This window comes from Xiphophorus maculatus, chromosome 13, assembly GCF_002775205.1.
Source record: "Xiphophorus maculatus strain JP 163 A chromosome 13, X_maculatus-5.0-male, whole genome shotgun sequence".
Taxonomy (NCBI): domain Eukaryota; kingdom Metazoa; phylum Chordata; class Actinopteri; order Cyprinodontiformes; family Poeciliidae; genus Xiphophorus; species Xiphophorus maculatus.
In genome coordinates, this window is record NC_036455.1 from 15709074 (window position 1) to 15736659 (window position 27586).

Here is a 27586-nt window from a genome sequence, read left to right on the forward strand (position 1 = left end):
TATTCACCTGCCAGCTGCTTCCTGTTTATGTTTGCTGTGTTTTTATGTAGAGCCGTTTCCTTCTGCTCTTCACTTTGCAAGGGCTGTAAATCCAACAACATATACTTGTCAATTAAATCAACTTTCTTTTATTTTCACCAAAAATATGCAGGTTATTGTTAGAACACTGTTGAGCTTTAAAATAAAGTAATTTTTTTTACCTTAAGAATGTAGAAACGTATAGTACTTGCAAATTAGCTTTTTTTAAGCAACACAAAACAACAATTCAAGAACATCTTTATTTATTAAGTGCTTCAAGCACTCATCTTCAAATATGGAATTTACCTTGACGAAATAAATAAATAAATTTGAATTAAAAAATAATAAATTTGAATTGTTAAAACCTTTGTCGTAAAATAAATAAGAAATGAAGAGATGGGCTGTGGTTGTTTTGTGTACTATACAAATACATTACAATATACTATAGTTGAATGGTTCATTAGAAAACTAATTCAGAAAACTAGTGGTAAATTATAGCATCAACATGGAAGAGTGGCTGGGAAATAGTCCAGTAGACTCGGTTCGATTGGGGATCAAAATTCTAGCATTTGTTACATTTTCATCCGCTGCGGTTTGCTTTCACACTGCACTGTGTCAAACGAAGCAAACCATTTGAATAACCTGGTTACCCCCTTTGTCTGAGGTGGATCAAGAACCGTTAAAGGAAACAACACAAAGACAACGAGCTTCTCTTTTGTCTTTGTTAAAAGACAACAAGGCATTTCTCCCGCTAGCGGTGGTTGTATTTACCCCGAATGCCCTACACTGTAATCCACTTCCTGCTTTAGGAGCGGTCTCCAGTCCTCTCGCCGTTTGCATATGGATTTAAACTGCACCAGAGTTCACTTCAATAAAACCCAATTTTACGTTTTTAGATGGAGCAGAGTTTGCTTTTTTGGTTCGAATCACAGTTCGATTGTCCGTTCACACCTCCCCAAACAAACCGGATTTAATAGACAAATGAACTAGATTAAAGCGGACTAAACAGGGCTGGTTTGAATGCTCCCATAGTTAGTACAGTCACTTAATTAAACTCAAGATGTCTGTATTGAGAGAGCAATCGTACTTAATAATAATGGCAGCAGAAGAGAAGTTGAGTGGAAGCATGTATTAAGCGCATAAAAACAAACTTGTTCAAACTTATTTCTATGTGATTGTTCTCACACTCTGCCGAATATTTCAAGCGTGGCATATAGTGTATAGTGGTGTGAGCAGTCAGCCTCCTGGCACTGCTTCCAGTTTCCAGCTTTTGTTTTGTTCTCTTCTGCCCCTCTGCCACCCCGTCCTCCCCCGTGGACTCCCAGGTCAGAGACCCTCTCCTCAGTTCCTGACATGTGGAAGACATGCTCAGGGTTTGAGATGAGCTCATGACTTCATGAAATGTTGGGGAGAATGGCTATGTAGCCTTGGTGCCTAACTCAAACTTCTACCGTCTTGGCTTTAAAAACATGGATGAATTATCTACACCAGAGTTGTAGAACAAATTAAAACTGAAATAATGGTTGAATTACCCTGTCAACATCACAACACGTTCTGCAGAGGTCTGGTAATTACATTTTCATTTGATTTAGGGTTATTGAACCAGGCAAACATTGAAAACATTCAGAAACCCCTGCTACTTTATGGCAGTGATAAGTAACGACAGTGATTTGAATTGAGCTGATGTCCAATGATCTTTGTTGGGCTACACACATCTGATGGTGACCACAATATTAAATAAATGACCTATAACCCAGAAATGAGGACATCAAACAGACCTTTCTTGTTTGTAAAAGTTTCAAACTGACCTGTGTGTCCATCATTATTCAGTGTGTTTGTTCCTGCTTAATTTTTATTCACAGCAACAATCAGGGAAGCATTCACTCACTAAGTATTTTTCAACGAGTTCTAATATCTCAGCCCATTGTTTTTTTGCTAACCATCAGCTCTCTTTCATCTGCTAATTTAATCTGTGACACAGACTCCTTGTATTTGTTAGCTTCAAAAGTCACACATTTACTTCTTCCCCACTCCTTCTTCCACCAAAATGTGTTTAGGTCAACATTTTCGTTTTATATGTGGAAGCTGTGAGCATGAACACAATCGCCTCACTAAGAGACATTTTTGCTGCACTGCATTTCCCAGGTCCTTAAAGAGGCAGTATTGTGTGTGTTCCAGGCACATTGTGACATTTTATGTCACAATCAAGTAACTATGTTAACTTCATAGCTATAAATAACAAATATGTCTTAAAAGATATTTGACTTAGCAGTTTAACGCCTTGAAATTGGGCCTCTGTTTCTTTAAAAGCTCTTGCTCTTAAAAAAAACTCCACCTTCAGAAAGTCACCACAACATGGCTCCTCTATCAACCCTTTAGCAATGTTTTTACCAACGTTTCACTGAGCAGTAGCTCCTATAATGGGCTCAGCTGATGAACAGTTCCACCAGGTGTTTGCTAATTGCTGCTGGCTAGTCTGAAGGAACTGGGTGGGTGAGTAGTGGGGCAGGGGTTAGGGTTATGTTTTTGATGACATTATAGCGTGACGTAAAGCTCAAAAAAGTCCATTTTACAAACACTGTCTTTTGTAGTTGGAATTGAGAAATTCCAACTTCGCAGTCAGACAAATCAATTAGTGCATGTTTGAAAGCAACTACCCCCTCCTGGAACCATAACAAAAAAGAAATTCTCACTAAAGCTTTGAGATAAATTTCAGTAGCTCTAGATTGAACTTCATCCTCAAAAATCCTCCAGACAAATAGGCCTAAAGCATTAAGTAGTAGTGTTCCAGCTGAAAGAAAAGAGAGCCACTTTCTACGACTTCTGTACACTTTTCTTTTGAATAAAAGCTAAATTTAATTTTGCATTCTGTCTTTGGGGGCAGATCGAGTTTCACCTACAAATGGAACGCACCATAATTTTAAAGATCTAAACTACAGTAGTTCTTGTTCCTCGACCATTTTTTCCATCTAAAACGTCAGGTTTATGATGTCAACAATTATCAACAATTGTCATACGGGGACAATCTGAGTTTTAAGCACAATATCTTTGCTGTTATTTTGGCTACTGAGAAAACATAACTGAGGTTTTAAGCTGGACCTTTTTCAGCTCATCTCTGCTGTATCTCATACTCATTAACAAAAACATTATCTTTTAGTTTTGATGGTTAGGACATTAGTCGTAAGTTAATATTCTTGTGTTTGAAAGCAAAGCTTAAGGATTTATTTTGTTTAAAGTGAGGGAATAAGAATCAACATCAGGTCCCCACAAAGCTGGTAAAGTGTGTGTGTTTGTCACAGCTGAGCCAAATACACACATGCACCCCCCCCACACATGCACGCGCACACACACACACACACACACACACACACACACACACAAACATGAGGTCCTCATGACATGAGTGTGTAAACGGATTGACGTTCCTAAGACTGTGTGAAAACCAGAACACACACACACACCCACACTCTGTCATTAAGCTCTCCTTAATAGAAAATTGTTGCAGCTATTTTTTGCACAAAATGATCCAAATTCATCCCCGCAAAATACAGTATAATCTTTCTTTCACCTACAAATTGAGCACATTTTTGGAAATTAATTAGAGAATTACCACTGTAGACGACTGGGATTGGATTAGGACATCAGTAGCCGATGGATTGTGTTTGAGCCATCACACAAAAAGATTTCTTTCAGTTTTTCTGACTATTCTCATAAAGCATCTTTAAAAACACCTGTTTCTCCAGTGAGAGTGACTCCGCTCATGCCCCTCATGCCCTCATTGTGATGTAAATCCGTGGCACTTTAAAGCGCACTCTTACCAGGGCCACATATTACCGGGGAGCGGGCAGCTCACGGTTGGACTGCATAGAGTGGGAATGTGTGGAACTGCTGCAGGAAAACAGATTTCTTTTTTTTTTCTTCTTTAGCTTTAGTCAAAAGCTGGATAACGGAGGAAGGCATTACTCATTCCTGCTGACTGTGAGTTAGACGTACTGCTGTTCCGGCTTGGAGAAACGTGCAATCCATCATAGATGGGATGGCAAATAATTTTTGCTTAACTGAAAAGTTTTTGTTTAGAACTTTCTTCAGCAAATCATGCCACTGTAGGCTGCAGAATGTTGTGTTCAGATGCAGCTTTGTTATTATTATACACAAATCAGGCATAATATTATGACCACTAAGAAGTGATCTGAATCTGCTACGTAACTGAGGAGAGTTCAGACGCTGACCTGTCTGACAGCAAAAGCAACATTGAGTACTCACATTTTCTTTGACTTTCACAATAATTACATTTTTGCATTTTTAATTGGGGAAGAAAAGCACATTTTGGCCTTATGGGCATTCAACTTTGGGATTTTGGCCCTTGGTGCAAAAAAAAAAAAAAAAAAATCGGACACCACCGACTTAGAGGATCTGTAATTTCTTGGTATCTGGTACCTCTGCATATCTTCAGTGGTGTAATGGAAGTTTATGCCTGGATGTGTCATTGCTGGTTTGACTGCAAAAGGGGGACAAACACACAAGACTGGTGGTCATAATGTTATGCAGGATCATTGCATGTATCTTTGTGTTCAGGAATCATGGTAGAATCTGGTAAACTCCCTGTATTTTTCATGATGGGTTTTATTGACAGTGTTGGTTAAAATGGGCACTTTAATCAAGGAGGCGCTCCACTCTTTTCACCCACTGCGCCTGGTGAGTCTCACTCCATCACCAACAAGGAGCTTTGTCAGACTGTTTTAACTGGGTAAGCAAGCATCTTTTATTACTTGTAGCCTAAAAACAGTCCATACCTTCATCCAACCGGGCATTCGTCATTTGAATTCGGGAAGCAACAGGACCAAACAGAAGGAAGGAGAAAAATATAGTTATCTTCTCCTTTGGTTACATTTTGCGATGCGGATTCTCCAGCTGCCCGTCTCTTTAATTGCTCTTCCCTGCGGAGCTTCAAGCATGCCCGGCTGAACAGTCTCTCTACGCTTGTGCCAGAAAAGCCATTGACAAATTGACACTTTGTTAAGTGTTGTCAAAATGCTTCTGCTGTTACCATAGAAGCTTTTACTTTTGTAAACACTTTCAGGTAAAGTGGTCTTATCTGCTGTTTCCCATAAAGGAAACACTTTGCTGCCTGGCCATTGACTGATTATTCCAGAGTGTGATATCCAGGCTGTGTCCCAGACCATGGATTCAGTCTGGTCAGAAGGGAGTCGAATCCCATTTCCATTGCACAGTGTAGGCCAGTGGTCTCAAAATGCAGCCCTCAAGGGCTTTAGATACTTGTCTGCTACGTCACACCTGGCTCTTTTATTAGCTCATTAGCAGAGCTCGGTAGAGCTTGACTGTTTGCTGGTGAGACAGTTTTGCTATCTGATCAATTGTGTAGGACAAGGGACACATCTAAAAGTTGCAGGACTCTGGATCTTGAGGAATGCAGTTTGAGATCACTGGTGTAAGCAGTGTAAGAAAATACAGCCAAACACCATCAGTGTTTAATGCTGTTGAAATTGGTGTTTTCTTATATTTCAATTTTATTCCTGAAATCTGCTGCAGCCTTTCCCCCAAATTTAGGAATCACAGTCCAAAATGTTTGCCTAGATTTTCCAAGATTTCTACATTTCCTCTTTTATCCCTTGGAATTTCTTCACTTTTCCGTCTTCTTCCTTCTTGATGTTTTTAAGAGTTGGGATCATTATCTGTATTACTTCTGCCAATTTGAGTTTGTCCAAAACCACAGTGGCTAGTCGTGTACTTTCTATCGATTTGGTTCACCCTACAGCAGGGGTGGGGAATCCCAGTCCTCGAGGGCCGGTGTCCTGCAACTCTTAGATGTCTCCCTGGTCCAACACACTTGAATCCAATAGCTGAATCACCTCCTAAGTGGAGTCAAGTTCTCCAGAGTCCTGCTAATGACCTCATTATTTGACTCAGGTGTGTTGAAGTAGGGATACATCTAAAAGTTGCAGGAGACCGGCCCTCGAGGCCTGGAGTTGCCCACCCCTGCCCTACGGGATCTTTGGCATGTCATTCTCCACCACCATTGATGGTGTCACCAATGTGGCATTAGGACCTCTAGACCATACAACACACCAATGTTTCTTTACATTATTCTAGACCCTCATGGTACTCTGTATCACTCTGTGTACACATGAGTAAAGTATGTAAAAAAAAAAAAGTGCACAACTTTCAAAATACAGTAAAGTAAAGCCTGTATGCCTTTTTTATTGCTTGATTTCCTGTGTTTTTAGCCCATCAGTGATGGCGTAACATTTGATTGGAAACCTCCATCAGGTTAGGGTAGATTAGATGTAACCATAATGATGCTCATAGGGAATTAAGTTTGTTCCAGCAGCAGATAAACACATAAATAACAGTCCAAGTGCATGCAGTGTGCAGACACAGTCCACTTATTGCTGCAGACTGAAGCAGATGGACAGCCATTTAGCTAACCCTTAAGCCGATGTAAATAAGAACTAGTGGCTTGATGTGTGCAAGTGCAAAGACTTATTGCTAGCTGCTAGCATTAGCTGCACAGAGTAAATACACCATTTACATTTTGTTTTGTTCCACTTTTATTCTCTAATGGGCTTAATTAGCTTTTCCTTAAAAGAACATAATACCCAATAGGGACAAATTTGGTTTAAATGTGTAAAGTGTTTACTGCACAGTTGGGCATTTATCATATCGCAATAAATTTATTATAAGAATTTTTTGTTTACTATTGTCACAATAAATTCCAATTAATGATGTTTAAAATCCCTTAAAATTGTCCGCATTGTTGGCTTTACCATTTTATTTTCACAGTTTATTCAATAAAAGTATGAATACATGTCATGGAATTTGAAAATATAATTAAATACAGTTACCGTGTGCAGCTTAGTGACACAAATCACACTTCTTTATGTTACTGTAGAGCTAAAGAACCGTATTACATATATGTTTTTCAAGAGCAGGATTTGTGTTTGTGGGATCGGTGTGTCATATCATTCAGTCACAGCAAAACAGTTACCTAAAAAAGAGGTAATAAATAGCGGCTATCATCACTTTTCTCCTTATCATAATAAATATTTTGATAAAACTTGAAGTGCATATCATTCACCCTGTAGGTCCAAGTAGGTGATATTACAGGGGATGTAATTAGCTTAAAACTAACATAAAGTGAGCCACTATTTAGGAAATATAATTTTAATCAAGTTTTCATTTGTTGTTCTAGGACAGAATCAACCCTCATAAATATCAAGTGAGATTTACATCCTATTAGTAAAGTGGCAGTGTTCGCTTTGCGATGCAGAGCTAAGACATGATTTTTAGTGTTTCAGGCGATGAAAAACTAATTTACTTGTGATGTCGCTGGGCTTGGTTCCACACATTTAAAAACATTGAAAAAGATTATGGCAATGCAATCCAAATTCTGTTATTACTGGATATGAGTTCAGTCTGAGTAATTGCTTTACAAATTGAAAATCAAAACAATTGAGGAACTGAGCCAAACCAAAACGTATTTGGTTTTGCCTTGTGGGGGGAGAAGAGCGGAAATGACGGACGACACATTAATATTTAGTCAGTGTGAGATCATATTAAACATGCAGTAGGCTAACAGCTTGGGGAAACACGGTAGTTGTAAATGTACTTATTACAATAAGAGCATTGCATTGCAAAAACATAGTGCAGATATCATTAATACACTTAAAATAAGACAAATGTCTTACAAGCAACTTTTAAGCAAAATATAGGAGCTTCTGTAATTAAATAATTACTTAGTACTTATAAGTACAATAATCTCTCCAAGTAACAAGACTTTTTCCCCATGTAAGTTAAAGCATCTTGTTCCATGGACAGATTAATTCATTTATATCGAGAACTTTTCCATCAATATTAAAGGGGCAGTATCATGTAAAATTAACTTTTTTGATCTTTGTATCATGTTATGTTATTTGCTTGTCAAAAACATACCTGGACTGTTGTTTTGAATTCTTTCATTCTCTCCTTTGACTACCCCAATCATCTCCTCCAGACTAGTCAGCAGTGATGGAGAAAGTACTCAAACAATGTACTTAAGAAAAAGTACAAATACACAGACAAATATGTACTCTAGTAAAAGTAAAAGTACCACATCAACATTTTACTTGAGTAAAAGTAAAAAAGTACTGGCTTTTAAAAATACTTAAATATGAAAAGTAAACGTACTTGCTGAATGCATTACCTAATTGCTAATACAATATCATTAAGTGTACCTATCGTATTTATTTTAATACATTAGTAGTGTGCTATTTTAATGAACAATGCCGCAGATAAAGCATGTTTTCATTGTGTTTACTCTCTGTGACACAGTTTAGACTTAGAAATGTGATTCTATGCATCATAATTTCAGGGACGGAAACATTTTGTCTCCTGTCCTAACATAGCATGAACATCACAGAATAAATAGTGGCATTTATTTTGAAAGAATCCAACAGAAAGGGGATGGAAAGAAGGTGGGAGGGGGAGGACATGCAACCAAGGAAGAGGCATTAGGACAGCCATGTAGCAGTGTTGTAGTCAAGACCACCTAACCCAAGACCAAGTCAAGACCAGCGCCCCGCACTACATGACACAATAAAATGTAGAATATGATCAAAATTGCTTCTCAAATTGATCTGAAAAATCCACATTCCCATAAAAACACCAAGATATTAAATACTTAGAGCTGAAATAACTTTAACCAGAATCATTATCAATTCAAACTCTTCTTCATTCTGCTTTGCTTCCATCTCTGCTACAATCCGCAGAGGTCTCCTGCCATCCCTAAAAAGAAAACGCCCTGGGCGGCTGCCCATATTGCCCATGTCAGAAACCACAACTGTCTGCACTATTAAACAGCAATTAAGGCAATGCATTAACAATAAACAACGCTCAACTATGAACACTGACCAAGGAGCAAGAAGTAACCAAGCAGAAGGAGCACCATGACTGTCTGCCACCATGACAGGTGACAACAAAGAGCAATGAGCTCTGCGTTCTTACATTCTTGTTTTGTTTATTCGACAATTAAATAAATTTATATTTTTTTATTATTAAACAAAATAATAATAGCGACTACAGTGTATGCAGAGCATCACAAGAACAAAGATCGGCTCGTGGTGAGGCTTCAGTCCTCTAGGACTTAGTAAAGATCTGTCCAGAAGAATCGGATTGTTCGTGAATATTATATCACGAACGATATAATATTTGGTCACAGTGTTGTCCCATATGTGCGACACTCAGTCAACATCTCAACACAATAATTCAGCGCATGAGCGACGATATTTATCCCTGTACAGCTAGCTTTGCTGACATCACGTCCACAGAGAATACCTTTCTTTAAGCTTTCTTTCCAAGTGCCGATAAAATTTAGCCAAAGTCCCCACCATCTCTGAAAGCGAAGCGCTGCTGAATTAGCTGTCGCCATTGGATTTCTTATGAATTACGTAGCGGGATTCTATTTCTGACGATTAGACCAACATCATCTCCCTCTCAGAGAAAACCAGTGCGCGTGTCTTGGAGCTCCTCATGCGAGTGAAAGGGGGAGTCGATGGGTGACAACAGACACACGTAATTAGTAAGTCACGTCATTGCTTTGATTTTACACGTCAAGTCTCTGAACTATACATTTAAAAAAAAAAAAGCGCAATGCGTCTTCGGATGTAACGAGTAACTTGTAGTGAAGTAGAAAGTACAGATACTTACTGTAAAATGTAGTGGAGTAAAAGTAGAAAGTATCCATGATTAAATCTACTTAAGTACAGATACATGAAAATTGTACTTAAGTACAGTAAGTACTTCGTTACTTCCCACCACTGCTAGTCAGTGGCAATTAACAAACACCTGGTGGAACTGTGAATCAGCTGATCTCATTATAGGAGCTGCTTCTCAATGCAGTGCTGATTAAAAACGTTGTTAAAGGGTTAATAGAGGAACCATGTTGTGATGACTTCCTGAAGTTATCAGGAGTTTCAGAATGAGCAGAAGCTTCTTAAATAGACAGTGACCCAATTTCAAAGTGTTAAATTACAAAGTCAAAATTCTTTTAAGTCATATTATATATATATCATGTAGATTTTTATTTAACAACTGAAGGTAACAGTTATTTGATTGTACCTGGAAAACACATAATACTGCCCCTTAAAGAAATTATTGCCATAAACAAGCTCCTATATTGTCCTGAAAAGTTGCTTGTAAGTTAGTTTTGTCTGATTTCAAGTCTATTCCAGATATTTGAACTAGAAACTAGAAACCAAAAACTCTTGGTAAGACGTCGTGTTTCTGCAGTGTGAGCAGGTGCTTTCGTATCATCCAGCTTCTCAATTTCTGCCTGCAGCTCTTCAGCCAACCTGGTTACCAGGAATAATCTCAAACTGTGCACTCAGTGACATGAAAGTTGTTTATAGGTTGTGGAGGAATAGAGATGAGGTTAAAAAAAAAACATATCCTCACAACATACATCTGTGTCAGGGAGATGTAGCAGATTAAATGAGCGCTGATGTTTGTTACACGGTGACACATTTTCCCATTGCAGTGTTCTCTCGCCAGAACACACTGAAAGTGCAGTTGGTCAGGTTGTCAGTCAAAACTAAAAATAGACAAATGAAAATATTCCACTCTTCGTGTCATGTTGTTCACATCCCACCCGGACTGGAAATGGTCCGTGAGCATCCACAGCTCAGCTTACGAAGGAAATAAATATGCAGTGTTTGTTCCCCGACGCGCCGGCAGCAGTTATGAGTTTGTGATCAGATTTTAGAATAGAATAGAATACAATTCAACTTTATTGTCATTGCACATATTGTCACAAGTACAAGCAACGAGATGTAGTTAGCATCTATCCAGAAGTGCTCCAAGAGATATAAATATTTATTTACAGATGTACAAGACTATGTATGTATGGACTATAAGGGGTTATAGCAAAGAGATATAGATATTGTGTATAAATATAAATATGGGAGCTACAGTATATGCACAGATTATACAGAATATACAAGAATGTTAGGGAATGGATTATATATGTATATAATATAATACAAGATAAATAATGGCAGATAAAATTTAGCTGGTTCAGAACAGGGTTCTGCATGGTGGTCCAGTTGGCCATTTTCAAGGGTTAAGTTACTTTATCAGACAAAGTCATAAAGAAACTGGGTGATTAATCGATTACTGAAGTAATCGACAACTAATTAAGCAACCGATTAATCATTACTTGGACTATACAGACTTAAAAAAAGAGGCCATCTGCTGAAAGAACAACACAGTCAGAGCAGCAATTAAGCTAAAACTGTACAAAAAAAGTAAACATTTTGCATTTGAGATAAACAAATGTAAAGTGTTTTCTTCTCTGAGCTTGTTCTACCCAGAACTCCTCAAGTGTTCTGGGTAGAACACTTTTTAAAAAAACATCTCTTTTTTTAAAAGAGATTTAAAAAAAAATCTCTTTATTAATCACGTTATGCTGTCTAATTATTGATCGGTTGATCGAAAAATAATCAACAGATTATCCTGCCTACGCTGTATTGACGTTAAGTCGGTCAGAAAAAGCAGAGCTTTTCCCGTTTTGATGTTAAAGTATTTCTTAGCTGCAGATACATCCTTTACTATAAATGATTAAAGGTTTACGAAGGAAATGCTGTAATTGCATTTTACACAATAAAATGTTCATTTTCCTTTTTTGAAAAAAGGAATTGAATTATTTGTTCACTTGCATCTTTGAATGTATTTCTAATATTTTATATTAAAAAGGCTAATGTGGTTAAGTGAAAATTTTGCAGAATGTGCCAATTTTTAAAAATCCAATTAATTGATTAATTGTCACATCAAGGGATTGATTAATTGATGACTAAAATAATGGTTAGTTGCAGCCCTACTTTACTTTAACGAGACATTTCTTTGTGTTGTAACTTATGCTGGAAACAGTGATCAATAACAAACAAGCTTATTTATACTTTTCATCCTCCAAGTATATTTTTTTGCATTCAAAATCCTCCAGTGTTGTTCTGAGCTTTGGTTGTTCGTCACAAAAGGAGTAAGAAACAAGCAGCCAAAAATGTTTTGGTTGTTTTTTTTTGTTTATTTGTCTGTTCGTACGCAGTCATAAAATCCTTCTGGCCTGAGATTTGATTCGTGATAAAGCTTATTAAGACAGTTCCTGGAAGAGCAGTGGAAAGTGAAAACTCAATCCGAGGGCCTGAGCAAATACACACACAAACACGCCCACAGACACACACACTCAGCGAAGCTCAATGGGGTGAATAAACATAAAGATCCATTAAAAGCATGGGTGTGCCAAAGTCACAAACACCTCGCCACTCGTTGAATCGGAGAAAGGGGCGTTTCCCTTCCTGGACTGTTTGTTTTCCACGCTTGTCTTCCATTGTGACGGGGTCAGAGTACCTCCATTGCTCAGATGGATAATTGCACGTTTTTAATTTGATCCTCTGTGGTAAATGTGCATACTAAAGGGAGCGGGGGGGGAACGCACTCAGCCAGAAAACAAAAAAACCCAACAAAAACAAATACTCCGGTCAGAGTGGATGAAAGGCGGGGACGCTACGAGTTGCGTTTGTGTTACAAACAGACAGATTCCCTGGAGGACGGCCGGTAACGGAGGAAGTGTGAAAGCATATTGCTCGGAGTGTGAAGACCGGGGAATTTGTTCAGAACTTGGACTTGTTTCGGCGCCAGACTCGTATTATTTTGGATCTGAAATGGCAGCATGTGGTTAGAGGGTGGATCTCAAATTTGAATTATTTAGCTTTAAACGCCGCATGAAGCTATTGAAATGTTATTTAAATGGCTTATTAGTCGACATTTGCTGGCAGTGTATAGAAAAGGTGCAAATGTTGCCTATACTTGGAAAATGTGCCAGAAAGGGGATATTTTCGTTGATGAATGTTTCTTATTGACAACATGACTTAAAATTAATAGGAAAACAGTAGGGATATGGACTTCAAGTTGTATCATAATATTTGGCAATACTGTTGTGATAACGATAAATGTGACAATAACAAATATTTTTAGGTAACTTTATGACTGTGACTATGTGGCACAACAATTATAGCCCCACAGACACAAATAACTGGAATGTTTTTCAAAAGGCATTCCTCTGAAAAACATTCCTACTTGTAATGTGATTTTTTGAGGACACCAGTCACAGACTGGTATCACTAACCTGCCCATGGTAACCATATTTTCAATCTTATTGGTAACTATTCATGCTTTCATTGAACAAAGAGCGTCGAAAATAGTAAAATCCTGATAAATTACACAGTTTTAGAGGAGTTTTAAATGTCATTCATTGGAATTTTATGTGACAAATAAATCAAAACTCTTATCATAAGAAATGTATAAATGATAAAAAAATACGATAAATACCTCCCTCAGCAAACAGTTTGACTAACAGTGTTACTGTTGGCCGGCTTTGGGTTTATTGTAGTAATAGAACCCATATAGCATATCATTTACATGATAATCAAATATTTATTGCAATCTGAGCACTTCTTTGTGATATTTACATCCCACTAATAAAACCTGATATGTTGTGACTTCTTATGTATTTCCTTGTTTGTCACACTTATGTCTCACATCATCAAACTAATTTAAATCCGTCTCTTTTACTCAGCCACCCTGAAGGGTTTTTGAGCAAGAATCGTTTCATTAAGGTCACGCAACAACATCTGATTTGGGTTCGGACTTTAACTAGGGCAAAAATGCAATCAAAAACAACCATTAATCATCATGAATGATGTATGTGAGAATGTGGCTACTCTTATTTACTAGTTTTTTTTTGTTTTGTTTTGTTTTTTTTCCAGTTATTTGTTATTTCTTACATTGTGTATGAATTGTGAGACAGTTTTTTTGTTTGTTTGTTTGTTTTTAAGCATATGCACTGACTGATGGCATTTTAAAATTTCGTTGTTCTTGTGACAATGACAATAAAGATCTATCTATCTATCTATCTATCTATCTATCTATCTATCTATCTATCTATCTATCTATCTATCTATCTATCTATCTATCTATCTATCTATCTATCTATCTATCTATCTATCTATCTATCTATCTATCTATCTATCTATCTATCTATCTATCTATCTATCTAACTAAATCTTTCTTTGCATAATTTTGCTCGACCTTCAGTTTAATTTCGGTCAGTGAACAGCAGATCAGCCCCTATGTGTTTTATGTGGGACTAATACTGAGATTTCTATGATTTGGTGTGACACAAAGGATGAACAAATGAAAAAGGACTCTGTCAAGGATGGTGGTGGATCTGTGCTGCAGGGGGCTCAGAAAGCAACATTCAAAAGTGGTTCTTTCAGTCTGATTGTATATTTCAACATGGAAATGATTCAGCAAACAAACATTCAACCACCAGACCTAAAGTTGATAGTAAACTTGTGGGGTGAGATGAAGAGAGGCACCTGTCGACATGTCTCATGTTGATTGTTTCTGTTTTCTGAGGAAGGGCTGCACTGAAACGAAAGTCGTCGTGCTTCTGTAGAAGATTGATTCTGATTGTGATTGCTTGGTCATGTCTCCTCTTGCATGAATTACTGCATGCTTTTCACCAAATAATATCCAAATTACACTCCTCCTTCTGGGTGTTTAACTTTTTTTTTGAGAGCGAGAGAGAGAGAGTGTATTTATGTTGCTAGAGTTTTTGGAATTTGTAAGGTGTCCAAATGTTTCTCAGTAGCGGGAGCGTGAACAAAGATTGCTTTTGTTTTGAGATTTCTGATCCAATTTGGCAGAAAATTCCCTCCAAATAAAGCATGTTTGCTTTTAACCTCGTAGTAACAGAGCTTCCCCACATTTGTACACGAGAGAGCCGAGCCTGCAGCCTCCCAGCAGCTGCACAGGACTGGTCATTTTAATTCAAGTGTGGATTTTGGCCAGTAGATAGTCTGTGGTAAAGCTGACTAATGGGTGATAAAATGCTCTGCCTTCTGTGATGTGCAGGACCTTTCTGATTTACAGTCAAGCATCCAAATATAGACTCTCTGGCTTCGGAGGCAACGTTATCTGTTGACTTTTGACGTGAGAGTTTGTCGCTTGAATTCCCGTCAAATCTGTTTTCCAAGTTCAGGGTTTGTACATCTTTTAGCTCTAATGTAGGGTCTACATCTGGAGAGAACTATTTCCATGTTTTGCTAAAGTTGCTTTTCAGCTTTCGTGCAACCTTTACAGCCGCAGTGGGGATGTTCCATCACCAGCTCAGATGTTTAAAAGCCTGCACCTTGACTCCTCTGTGCAAGCCGTGTTTATGACTCAACTGTGTGCATTTATTCAGGAACATCCATGAGCGTCTCTGCAGAAGTCACAGTTTCTTTTGTCTGCGCTGTGCAACGAAAGGGAAGCAAACGCTGACGGCATACAGTGACTTATGAAAGTATTCACACTTTCGCAAGGTAGAAAGCCTAGGCTTTTCCTCTTTTTACTACATTACAAAAAGAGAAAACAAAAAAAGTTGCTATTTTTTGTTGGAATTGCAAAAATGTTTTGTTTTTTTGCTTGTTTGTTTGAATGAATTTTTTGTATGAAAGATTTCATACAATTTTTCATTGTATGAGAAATTGTGAAGTGGGTAAAAAAATTATATGTAGCTTTCAAAACATCCTAAAATGAATTTTGCATATCCAACACATAATCCAACACATTGTCGGATTATGCACTTTATTTGGATTGCACTTTATTTACTTTTATTTTTCCATACATCAATGGCAAATAAGGGTCATTGTATTTAGAAAAAGAAAAATGTGAATTTCCTCAAAAAAACAAAAAACAGGAAAAAAAGGACATTTTTGAGTATGAAAAGTTCGAAGATTTACAAGAAAGAAATCTGAAAATTTGAGATTGAACTCAAAACTTTTCGAGAAAAGAACTACAAGATTTTTGAATTTCAAAAGTGCAAAATCTTTTGACTTTCGAAACTCTGAAATTTCCATGTGTTTTCAGAGATTTTTTTGGCGCAGACAAATGTGGGCCAAATCCAACTTTTTCACGGTCGACTGAATGACCAGATTCTGATATTTTCACCTAAAGAAAATATCAGATCTGTGCCACTTCCACAGGCGCTACCAAATCAGACACGTCCTGTCATGTCACATTTAATCCGATTTGCACAGCGACAAAACAAAAGTAAATATTGTTAGGACAGGAATGTCATTGACTACACTCCTGTAGCGCCAGAATTAGCATCAGAGCTAAGTAGTTGGTGCTAATTCTGATGCTACAGGCTGGAGCTGCAAGTGATGTGACTGGATCTGTAGAGATGGCAGGTTGTACAATTGATGGAAATTGGTGACAGCTGAAAGAGGAGAAGCTGCCAGCCATCTTGGATTAATGGTGTTTAGAAATAGTTTTTATTTTTTGTTATTTTTTTAAATGGAGAGGATCTGGAAACAAACAAATTCTAAAGGGAAAATGAATTTTAAAAATCATCTTATCTTTCTCTCTTTCATCTTCCTGGCACTTAGAAGATCAAATTTGTCAGCCAGTGAGAGAAAATAAGTATTTTTATATAATTGTACATTTGAAGGACTAACCCTCTTTTGAGATTTTTCTGCCACCCACAGAACCACGTGGCTAACACGGTGGAAGGCTTTTCAGGTTTCTAACATTTCTTTGTTTTACCAGATACTGACATCTTGGCATTGTATCTTTCTCTGTAAAGTCTGCTGTGGGTCAAGGGTTCAGATCTCTGTCAAAGCCTCTCTGCTTGATCTCTATATTAGTGACTTTCTTCCAGGGATTCTTGTTGCCTGTTGGCCTGGTTGCTTTCTCCTGATTGCCCTTACCAGTGAAGGGTTTGTGTTAGCTTTGTGATGGACTGACGGCCTGTCCAGGGCGTACATCACCTGCTGGGACAGGATTCAGACTGTTAACGGGTGTAGAGAACACAAAGACGGATGCCCCATATCATCAGGGCTGCCTCGTTTGACAACTGAACAATGTCGGCAGGAAAAGCAGAAGGAAACGTTCACAAAGTCACCGGCGTTTACTGCCACTGTTCTGCACTCAGCTCAACGCGCGACAGCCGCGATTCAATTGCCAAAACTTAATGCGATCAATTAAATATGTTATTTCTGCGCCTGCAGTCGACAATTTTGGCTTGAAAGGCCATTAAGTTTTCAAAGAAAAGTGGGAGTGTGATGCTAATGTATCCAGGCCGAATGAAAAGTGCCACATTTTATTGTGTTTTCGTCCATCTTGTGTCAGAAGCAACATTAGGCAAACTTCCTAAGACTACAAGCGCTCCCTGAAGTGAGGGCGTGAAATTACCTCCATTCCAGCTAATATCCATCCAAATATTGAAACCTGGACGTTTTCGGTTGAGGCGGAATATCCACCGTTTGATAAATTAGCCTGTGCCACGTTTTATTAGAGCTGCTACTCCCTCATTTCTCTAAATTCAACTCAATTACTGCCTCGTCTTACTTTTGGTGCGAACTTGTCACTTAAGTAGTTTATTGCCGCCGCCGTGACTGCAGGAGAAAACTGCAGCTCCGGCTCTGCCGATCAGTCATTTACATGCTCCTTAATGGGTTTTGCAAGTTCCAGGTCTCTGGGGGCAAAAAAGAGAAAAAGGAACACATGCCATATGCTGAGCTGAGTGTCTGCTTTTGAAAACTGCATGAGGCTGACTGAGCAAGTTCATGAGAAAATGGTTTATGTGCAAGAATTGATGTTGGTATGCCTGTTTTTCAAAATGACTGTTTTGTGCAAACCAATTGCGTTGATGTGTTGGTTTAAACCAATATAGTGCAGCAGATAATTAAATATTTCAGTGAAAGAACCTAAATGGGAGTAGGTGCCACATGTTTTTGTTTAAACTACTCATTTTTCAGAAAGCAAGTATTTTTGTTTCTATCTCTTTTTTAACTTGAATTGACCTCCTGTTTTTCTCATAGCCGCACCAACTATTATGTGCCCACCACCACCAGCAGCAACCACAGCCAATTTCACTGCACACATATGTATATTCTCCATAACAGCAATGGCGGCCATTTAAAAAAAAAAAAGTCCACCAAAAAGGGAAGCACAAGATCAAGAAAATCTATGTGATTTCTACGGCTCATGATACGCAGCAAACACCACCAGTTCATCTAACTAGCTCAAAAAATAAATTGTCCATGACAACCACAGTCGCGATCTAGAACAATCGAAAACTTATTAGTAAATATGATTTCTGTGGTTCCAATTGTGTATGATTTGACACTAGAAGGAGTCAGCTGTGATAAATATTTGCAAATTTTCTGCAAAAATGCACTTTACTGGACGACCATCTTGAGTTTGTCAGTGGCTAATGTTTTTTGTTGTTTTTTTGTCCCCCCCAAAAAAAGTAAGTCCCTGGAAGCATCTGTTCCTTCATAGGTGCCACACTTCTTACTAAAAGATAAAAGAAAACAAAATGATGAGAATAAAGTCATTAAATTACAAAAATAAAGTCAAACTAATACGTGAATATAATCATAATATTTAGAGAAGAAAGTCGTAGACTATATTCTTCTATTTTTTATTTTTCTCAGCATAGTCATAATACCACATCGTAGGCATGCACGCTAGCATCGCTTTCGGCCGATATTAGTCATTTTTTTAATATATCGGTATCAGCCCGAAAGATTAAACTGGACAGAAATCAATAACTGAACTTTATTTCCATCTTGTTGCCGTCTGTTTCCGGTCGTTTTTCCCCCCTAAGGTATCAAAAAAATGGTCACCATTGGTTATCGGCCATTGTGGCAATATTAATATTGGTCCAAATTTCAGGCTGGTGCCCCTCTGACTTTGTACGAATGTTTTGTGTTTTGAAATCTTCTTGGATTAATCAAATTAGCATAAAAATTGTTGTAGAAGCAGCTGTATGAGTCACAACTGCATCTGTTTGCAAAATTAACAACGCTTCAAAATCACAGGAAGTTTCATTGGCTCATCGGGTTCCACAAATCTTAGTCTAGTCCATTAATATTAACAGGAAGAAAAATTTGTTTAACCTTTAATATGATTAATGATTGAGACAACAGAAATACGCTCACTTTCAATCTGCAGTGTGACTTTTACGCACAATAAATCCCTTATGATCACAAACTCAAATATCCACGAACGCCGTGTCAGTCACCGCAAAGAGGAGAGAGCGATAAGGGCGCGGGGGGAAGCAGTGCTTGGCCTCATTTGACAGTTAACTTCCAACATCTGCACATTTTACACCTTTCCCAGCTCTCACCTCTGGATCACCCAGGTTTTGATGTGTGGGTCAGGCCGGGTTTCAAGACTTGGCAATCAAAGCCTTTTGCTTTTACATTTCATGAATCTTTCAGCACCTTCTGCGTTGCGTTTTGTTGTGCGCGAGAGAACCGGCTCCCCGTCTTTGTTGCGACGTCTAATCTTCTTTGTCTACAAATGAATTCAAGAATCGGATCAAAAGCTTGGAAACTCCTTGTGGTTCCTTTTCCCCCCATTTGTCATGCTGCAACCGGGAAGTGTATCTGATGTGGATTATGTGATAGAGCACAAAGGAATATACATGGTCAGGTTTTTCTAAAGGAAAATAAAAAAAAATGTGGCATGTTCTTTACTGCACTCCTCTTAAATAAAATCCAGTTAGCAGCTTGTTTTTAGAAGTCACTTTCTTAATAAGAACACCTGTCTGTACAAATCCATCTGTACTGGGAAGGCCTCATAGGTTGTTAGAGCACATTAGTGAACTAACAGCATCATGAACAACAGCAGAAAACTGTGGAGGCGTTTAAATCTGGCTTCTGATATTATGTCGCATTCTCTAAATTTGTCCTTTACAGATGACAATGGAAAGAATTTATTGTTGTACCACCTGTTGGTGAGTTTAGAAGGAAATAATATAGTAATATAGCAAATAACATAACATGACTCTTGTCATGTTATGTCAAGGGTCTGGAACTGTTACAGTCCAAAGAGTCATTTTGCCTTCATTTCAGTAAAAAAAAAACAAGAAAACTTTTTCTATTGAAAAAGACAACGTCTCATTTTTGAATAATGTCTGCTTTAGGAAATGTGTTATTTATGGTAGCTCACAGCCATCTGCATGGGAATGTGTGCGTGAACGAGTGAAGTGCTTTGGAGTCCTCTGGATTTGATAAAGTGCCCATTCAAGTATAGCCCATTTACCATTAGTCTGTTCTTGGACCAGCCTACTTTCTTCTGTTTCTTCTCTCTACTTTAGCAAAGCGGTGTACGTCCTTACGTCGAACCCTAACATTGGTCTTCTTTTGCTCTCTCCGTCTGCAGGGTGAGTGCTTCCAGAGGTGCTACAACATCTTCGTCCTGGAAACGGTCTGCGTCGCCTGGTTCTCCCTGGAGTTCCTGCTGCGCTTCATTCAGACTCAGAGCAAGTGCACGTTCCTGCGCACGCCGCTCAACGTCATTGACGTGGTGGCCATCCTCCCCTACTACATCACCCTGATCGTGGACTCTCTGTCTGTGGGGGACAAGCCCGCGGGCTCGGGGAACAACTACCTGGAGAAGGTGGGCTTGGTCCTCCGGGTCCTGCGGGCCCTGCGGATCTTCTACGTGATGAGGCTGGCCCGCCACTCGCTGGGCCTGCAGACGCTGGGCCTGACGGTGAAGAGGTGCACGCGCGAGTTCGGCCTGCTGCTGCTCTTCCTCTGCGTGGCCATGGCCCTCTTCGCGCCGCTGGTGTTTCTCGCCGAGAGCGAGATGGGCGCCAAGCAGGAGTTCACCAGCATCCCCGGCAGCTACTGGTGGGCCGTCATCTCCATGACCACTGTCGGCTACGGCGACATGGTCCCCAGGAGCATCCCGGGGCAGGTGGTGGCGCTCAGCAGCATCCTGAGCGGCATCCTGCTCATGGCCTTCCCCGTCACCTCCATCTTTCACACCTTCTCCCGCTCCTACGTGGAGCTGAAAGAGGAGCAGAACCGGGCACTGAGGCAGAAGCCCGACTCGCAGGACAGCACCAAGTCGCAGAACAGTGAGGACTCGCAGGAGACGGACAGCTACCGTGGCATGGCGGAGGCCACTGCGGCGGCAGCGCACAGGAGGAAGTCCATGGCTGCTCAGAGGGCAGCCGAGATTAGAGCGTCCATGAAGACTTAGACGCGACGGTTGAGTGACTATTCTGTGGAAGCTGTGACACCCGTCATGAGAATTCAAAGACGACAAGCTGAAGAGAAGGGGGAGATTTCCCTGCTTTGACTGCAGGACGTCCCTGTGCATCAGATTATATCTGCGGGTTGCCAGAAATCTTTTTTTTTTCTTTGCACAAATCTTACTTCAACTTTTCAGAAACAGCACAATATCCTAGATGAAACACCTTTAGCAACATAAGACTGATGGCCTGGAAGCTTGTGAAAAGGAAATCTAACACCACAGCATCACATTCTGTTCTTCAGAACCTGGACTGAAACGCACACGGTGTTTTTATTCTGAAGTGAAGGTGTTTGCTCATTTGTCAGTCGTGCATTATGTGAAGATGCATACAGCAGAAACCAGATATGTACATACATCTATTTCTTAGACAAACGTTTCCAGTTTGATGTCAGTTGGCAGAGTGTTGTTTAAAGTGGGGGCCACCAGGTGGCGGATGAGAATCTTCAGAAAACCGAAACTGGAAAAAAAAGAAAAATCTATTTTTTTAAAATAAAATTTTTAATCACTTTTTTAAAATCATAACATAGTTTTTTGTTATTATAAAATATAAATTAAAATATTTTATTGAAATGTTATTTTCCATGTGTATCTTTCTGATTTGCTGCCAGTCAACTTTGTCAAGCTGCTTTGGTCCTTAAGCTTAGGTCCTTAAGCATAGCTTTGCTAGCATAACTAGCAAAGCTATGCTAGCTGGTAGTCTGGTAGATTTTGAATAAAACCTAGACAGAAGAAACACCCTGAAGAATAAATGTGAGAAAAAACATTCTAAAAGTTGATGCTTCTTTAAATATTTTGTAGCATTTCCTGTAGCGTTAGCTTATAGAGGTTCACCACCTAGAAGCTAATGCTGTTTGGGGCGCCCTGACAAGAAAAAGTTTGGGAACCACTGAGTTAGAATTACTGAAATCTCCACTAACATCCTTTGAACAGTATTAGAAAGCCTTAGATGTCATCTGATTGTAACCCATTTGAGTTACCTGGATACACACTTATGTATGGATGTATAATAGGGATTCATGTGTTTTGCTGCTAAATGTGTATCGACACCAAAGGCAAAGGGAAAGATTCTGACCAGTTGACATGGAAGAAGCCAAAAAAAAGTCTACAAATGCAATGAAATCGACATAGACCTTCGTGTTTGTAGACACATTCCAATGTCTTCTTAAATTTTCTGTATGTTTGGCCATATTCAGGACATTTGGTGGGAAAAAGAGGGAAGCTTTCAAAAAATAAAAAATTATACCAAATATGAAATGGAGAGGCAGCTTTAAAGAAAATGATTGTCTAAAACAATCCTCTCATAATTTTGGCATAGAGAAAATAGAAATATTTTGTTTGGTTGGATTTGATGTCGTACATAGAGTGCATGTAAATATCTGGTTTCGACTTCACATTTTCATTTTGGTCTTTGACTAAACCAGTTGTTAGAGGCGAGGTTGGAATAAATTATGCGCACGTAAAACAAAGAAACACAATTTACATCTAAAAAGTGGTGTTAAAAAATGTAATTTATTATAGAGAACGATGGGATGACTGAACCTCATGCAGACCCTTTTTAAAGATGCCACTTTCCTGTTCCCTTAAATACATCGTAGCTAAAACAGTCGTTGTTTATTAGGCACAGAAATGAGGTCAGATCCACTGCAGTGATCTCATAAAGTTCTGGCTGAATGAGTTAGTTACATCCCAACCACCAAGCAGACAAATCTGCAAACGTGACATTTTCAAAATTGAGACTCGACAGGTAAACCAAATGATATTTTATTACATTAATCAGTGTGAGGGTGTGTATTAAAATAATCATTTTAAAAAATACAGTTAAGAGTTTCCAAAAATATTTACACCCCTTGAACTTTACTCTGTAAGCGCATTACAAAATGCAAACTGTGATGCAAAGGAAAAACTTTTATTTTTGGAAAACTGTATTTCGTGAAATTGCAAAAAAAAAAAAAAAAAAATTCTGACCTTTCCGATAAACTTACTGTCAGACCGTAAAACTCAGCCTGAAGTTGTTCATCTGTGTGCCTAATTTAATTTCAACATTGTTCAGTTTTAGAGTTAAAATAACAGTGGCCTTTCAGTTGAGCGGTGGTAACCCTTAAAAAACTCAAAGCTAAGCTGAAAACTTGATGGGACTTTATTCCAGGTTTTTACCTCTCCAGCTGCATGATGTATAATGTATCCAGCACATTTCCTCTAAATCAACTTGTGCCTATTTCATGTTTCACCAAACCCTGTTACATCACTGAGAATATTTATGCTAACATTGATTAGCCACGTTGCTGCTCCTCTATGGCATGTCAAACCTTCTTGGTACAATATTGTTTTCATGTGGAGAAAACTGCACTGAGCTCTGACCTAACAACTAACTAGTTTCCTCTACTGGTACAAAATTCACAACAAAATATTTCATAGCATGGTAGCACCTAGCTAAATATCAGAGGAGCTGTTAGCATCTTCCAGAATGGGTTTAAAGTATGATCTCTAAACAAATTTGAGTATGGCTGAAGGAAGATCAAATTTAATATAATGAAAGTTTAGACTGTTCGCACTAAGAGCACAAATATTTTTTGAAGACATTAGTATAAACCCACCTGCTACTTTTTAATTTAGCATAATCAGATCTCAAACATGAAGTTCAAAGGGCTTAATATTCGACTGTTTTTACCCTGTTCTGCTCATAGATGTTACGTTTTCAACATGACTTCTTCGGGGGGGAGGAAATGTAACAAAGTTGATTGATGTTTTGATCTGACCCTCTTTTTTTTTTTTGCTGTAACTGCTGTTTAACACCTGTTGACTCGGAGTAACATTGTCCCTGCTGGTACACAGCCACCATTTTGTGACCAAAAGTCTGGGCTGCACTTGGATGAACACAGAGAGTCTAGACTTTGCTCATTACAATTTTTATGTCGCATGGGTTTAGCTGTCCAGCAGGTAGCAAGTAGAGCACTAGAAATTATGGGATGGTAATAAAAACAAATAGAGGTATCTTCCTTAAAAAAAAAAAAAAGCAGCAGCATAAATATTTCAAGAATGTGATATAAACAGCTAATTTTGCAGCATTTTGGAAATGCTCACCAATAGATTTTTGTTTTACACAATTTTTACTCATTTTACTATTTGTAAATAAAACAGAGCGGTGGACTAGACAACCTGTTGTAATGCAGACATTTTTACAATGGGAGAAAACAACCGAAAGGAAGCAAACCTCTATCTCAACAGATTCTTCCTGGTAACTCGTTTTTAGACTAAGAAGACATGATATTATCAGCTACGTATGACTTTCATTGATCCTTTTTGTCCAATTCTGCATCAGATGGGCTACATAGAAAATGTTAAAGTTCACCAAAAATAGATATAAATAATTCTCTTTAATATTTACTTGAATTTGAACAGCAATGACTTACAGATCTGTTTATAAGAAATATTTATTTGTTGATTCCATCAGAGGGATAGTTTGGATTTTTCTTGACGCTTGGTTTTTGAACCCACACCTGAACAGGTGGAGAATGCAAACGCAACTTGGGACACCAGACATAATTCACACTTACTTACCGTGAGACAACAGATCACAACAAAATAATTTAATCCAACAGTGACATTAGTGGAAAACCTTGGCATTCACATAGAAAAGACAGAAAATTAATTGTATTTTATCAAAGTTATTATGGTAAAAGAGTAACATATTTTATGTTACTCTTTTCTGCTGCTGATACTCTACTGCTGATCTGCTGACAACCCCACTAAAAAAAACAAACTTCACCTCTTGTCTTGCAGTAACTGTCCTGCCCACCAGGGGAGTTCTTTCCTGGTTGAGACCAGAAAACTCATTTGTCTAAATCTTTGATTTCCTCCCCCGATAATAATAATAATAAATAATAAAATAATAATAATAATAATATAGCTTTTCTATTATGGTAACTTTTCTTTATGTTTTTAACCTGTTTATAGGTGAGGTTTTATCTATATTAGATTTTTATAAGTACATAAATGACATCAGTCAGACAAACAAAATCTTGTCTTGTAAATGTTTTGCTTTGCAAGCGGCTGACAGTTTATACTGCAGCCTGTGAATCAAAGTGCTCTGCTCTCTAAAACGGTCTCAAAGATTCAAAGTAATTCCCAGAATCTTCACATAAATCTCGTTCTCCAACGTCTTCAACTTCGAGTGAATGCATAACAAAATCGAAACCTCTCCAAAAACTGTTGATGGTGAAACCGTCCAAAGCACCACTTTGTAGGCTGTTGGGGGGGGGGGGGGGGGGAGCAAAACCCCCAACATGTTGCACTTGCAGACTGAATCTCTGGATTAAATGCAGGACCAAAGGGAAAATAGCTTGAACACACACAGAAACTGTTCTGTACAACATGAAACGTTTTAAGCTGGGATGAGGAGGTGTTGGCATGAACATTAAACTGAAATGAATTTGCAGTTTGCATCATAAATCCACCAGCCTGAGGAACGGTGGTGTGCGTTTTTTTTTTCTTCTTTTGGAAAATGTAATAAAGACTATAATAAACACATTCCTGTGTGAATGGGGCTTTGATTTAGCAATGTATTATACACAAGGATGCACTCAAACTGTCAGGAGATTACGCGCCGTACTTCTCCATTATGAGCTTCTGAAATCGGCACAAGCTTCATGCAGATTTAAAGCGAACGTCATCAATAATGAATATATTCTGTCTCCTGGATTTTTATAAGTCATAAAAAATAACAGCGACAGGATTATTGCACGACTTTCCAAGCAGAGTGAGACCTCCGTGCTCTGTTCTGTCAGAAACGTCTCAACAGTTCAGAGGACGACGGGGATGAGGAGTTCACCAGGGATCCAACAGAGTTCACCAAAGGATCCCTGGTGAACTGGACCCCGGTGAATTCCAAATGAGAGGAATTCACCGGGGTCCAGTGAATTCCTCTCATTTGCTACCAGCAAATCGCTGCTGTCTCACAAAGAGTCTCTGCGGTCGCAGCGTTTCATGTGAAAAGTTGCCGCAGTAAATTTGATCATCCAGTATCACAGATGTAGCAGATAAAAAGTTTTCGTTTTATTAAGCTACATAACCATGGGGCTACGTGGTCCGAGTCGTTTGAAGACGTTTTCAGAGTGTCTGGTTTATTAAATATATTTTCTTGCTAATCCTGTCCCATGAAGGTCTTCATACGAGGAGTGCACCGATTTATCGGCCAGACAATTTATCGGGGCCAATTTACCTAACTTTGGGAGATCGGTGATCGACAGATACATGTGAAGCCGATCTTTTCTACCTCAGCAAAGGTCTAAAAATCAACCACTGTCTTCTTCTGCTCTCCAGTGAGAGAGGTTTGACTGACAGACCGGCCCACCAGGTCATGTCTGGACATTAGCAGTTAACAATAGTCACTCTACTGCTACCAACTCAGTGACTTTCTTTATAATTAGCAACATTTCAGACAAAAAGTGGTACCAGCAGGTCAGGTTTTTTAAAGATTGGTAATCAGCGGTTTTCCAGAAAATTGGGATCAGTACACCCTTACTTCAATAAATTCGATTAGGATTTTATGTGACAGACCAACACAAAGTGGTTGAAGTGGAAGGAGAATAATGAATTATACTTATTAAAATAGAAAATAAGAAAATCTTGTGTACTTCCAGGATTGGGTTGTTCATTTTCTCCTGACAGAATGTTGGTGGCATGTGAACATCGGAGCAAATTCTCACATGCAGCTCACAAGCAATCCAAGTCAGAGTTAAAATCAGAACCACCTGTCCCCTCACAAAGGGGTTCAGGTCATTTTGTAACTGATTGAGAAAGAAAGAGCCAAACGTCAGGAGATCGTTTATACCGACCGTGTGCAGGTCCAGTTTGTACCTGCTGCTCTGACAGATGGAGATTTAAAGTTATTTCCATTTCCTACTCGACCTCCACTGTAAGGAATAGTGGTTTTATGACTTCAGTAAATAAAAGCTGCCAGCTGCCAGCCTGAGAGAAAACCAATCCAAAAAAACAAACAAGAGAAACAACACAAAGTTTCCAAAAAACAAAGCATCCTTTTAAGAATCAGGGGGCAAAAAAAAGAAACAAAAAAAAGACAAAACAGTAGAACTGTAGCTAATGTTCTTTTTAGTAATTATTTTGATGATTAATCAAATAATGTCTTTTGACATTCTACTGATTTTTCAATTAACCACTCAACTTTTTATAAGCAACACTAGAAATAAATTAAATGACACCAATAAATAACTCAATTTCTGTTTTAAATAAGGCAAAAAAAACGCTTTGTCACAAACGATTAATCGATTATATTAGTTGACAATTAATTCAATAATCGAATTATCGCGATTAATCAGATTAGTTGGGTTAATCGTTTCAGCTCTACAAATTAGTAATGAGACAGACGAGGTGTTTTTTTTTTATCACAAACACTGAAGAG

The 27586-nt window shown here is 38.5% G+C and overlaps 1 protein-coding gene across 1 annotated transcript in view; it reads left to right on the top strand.

The window, feature by feature from the left end:
- The window catches only part of LOC102237751 (potassium voltage-gated channel subfamily G member 2-like), a 44484-nt gene extending 19050 nt beyond the window's left edge, over window positions 1-25434 (top strand). The window contains exon 3 of the mRNA XM_023344414.1: window positions 20287-25434. Coding sequence (XP_023200182.1) covers window positions 20287-21114 — 828 coding nt within the window. The 3' untranslated portion in view covers window positions 21115-25434. The remainder of the gene's footprint in view (window positions 1-20286) is intronic.
- The last annotated feature ends 2152 nt before the right edge of the window (window positions 25435-27586 follow it).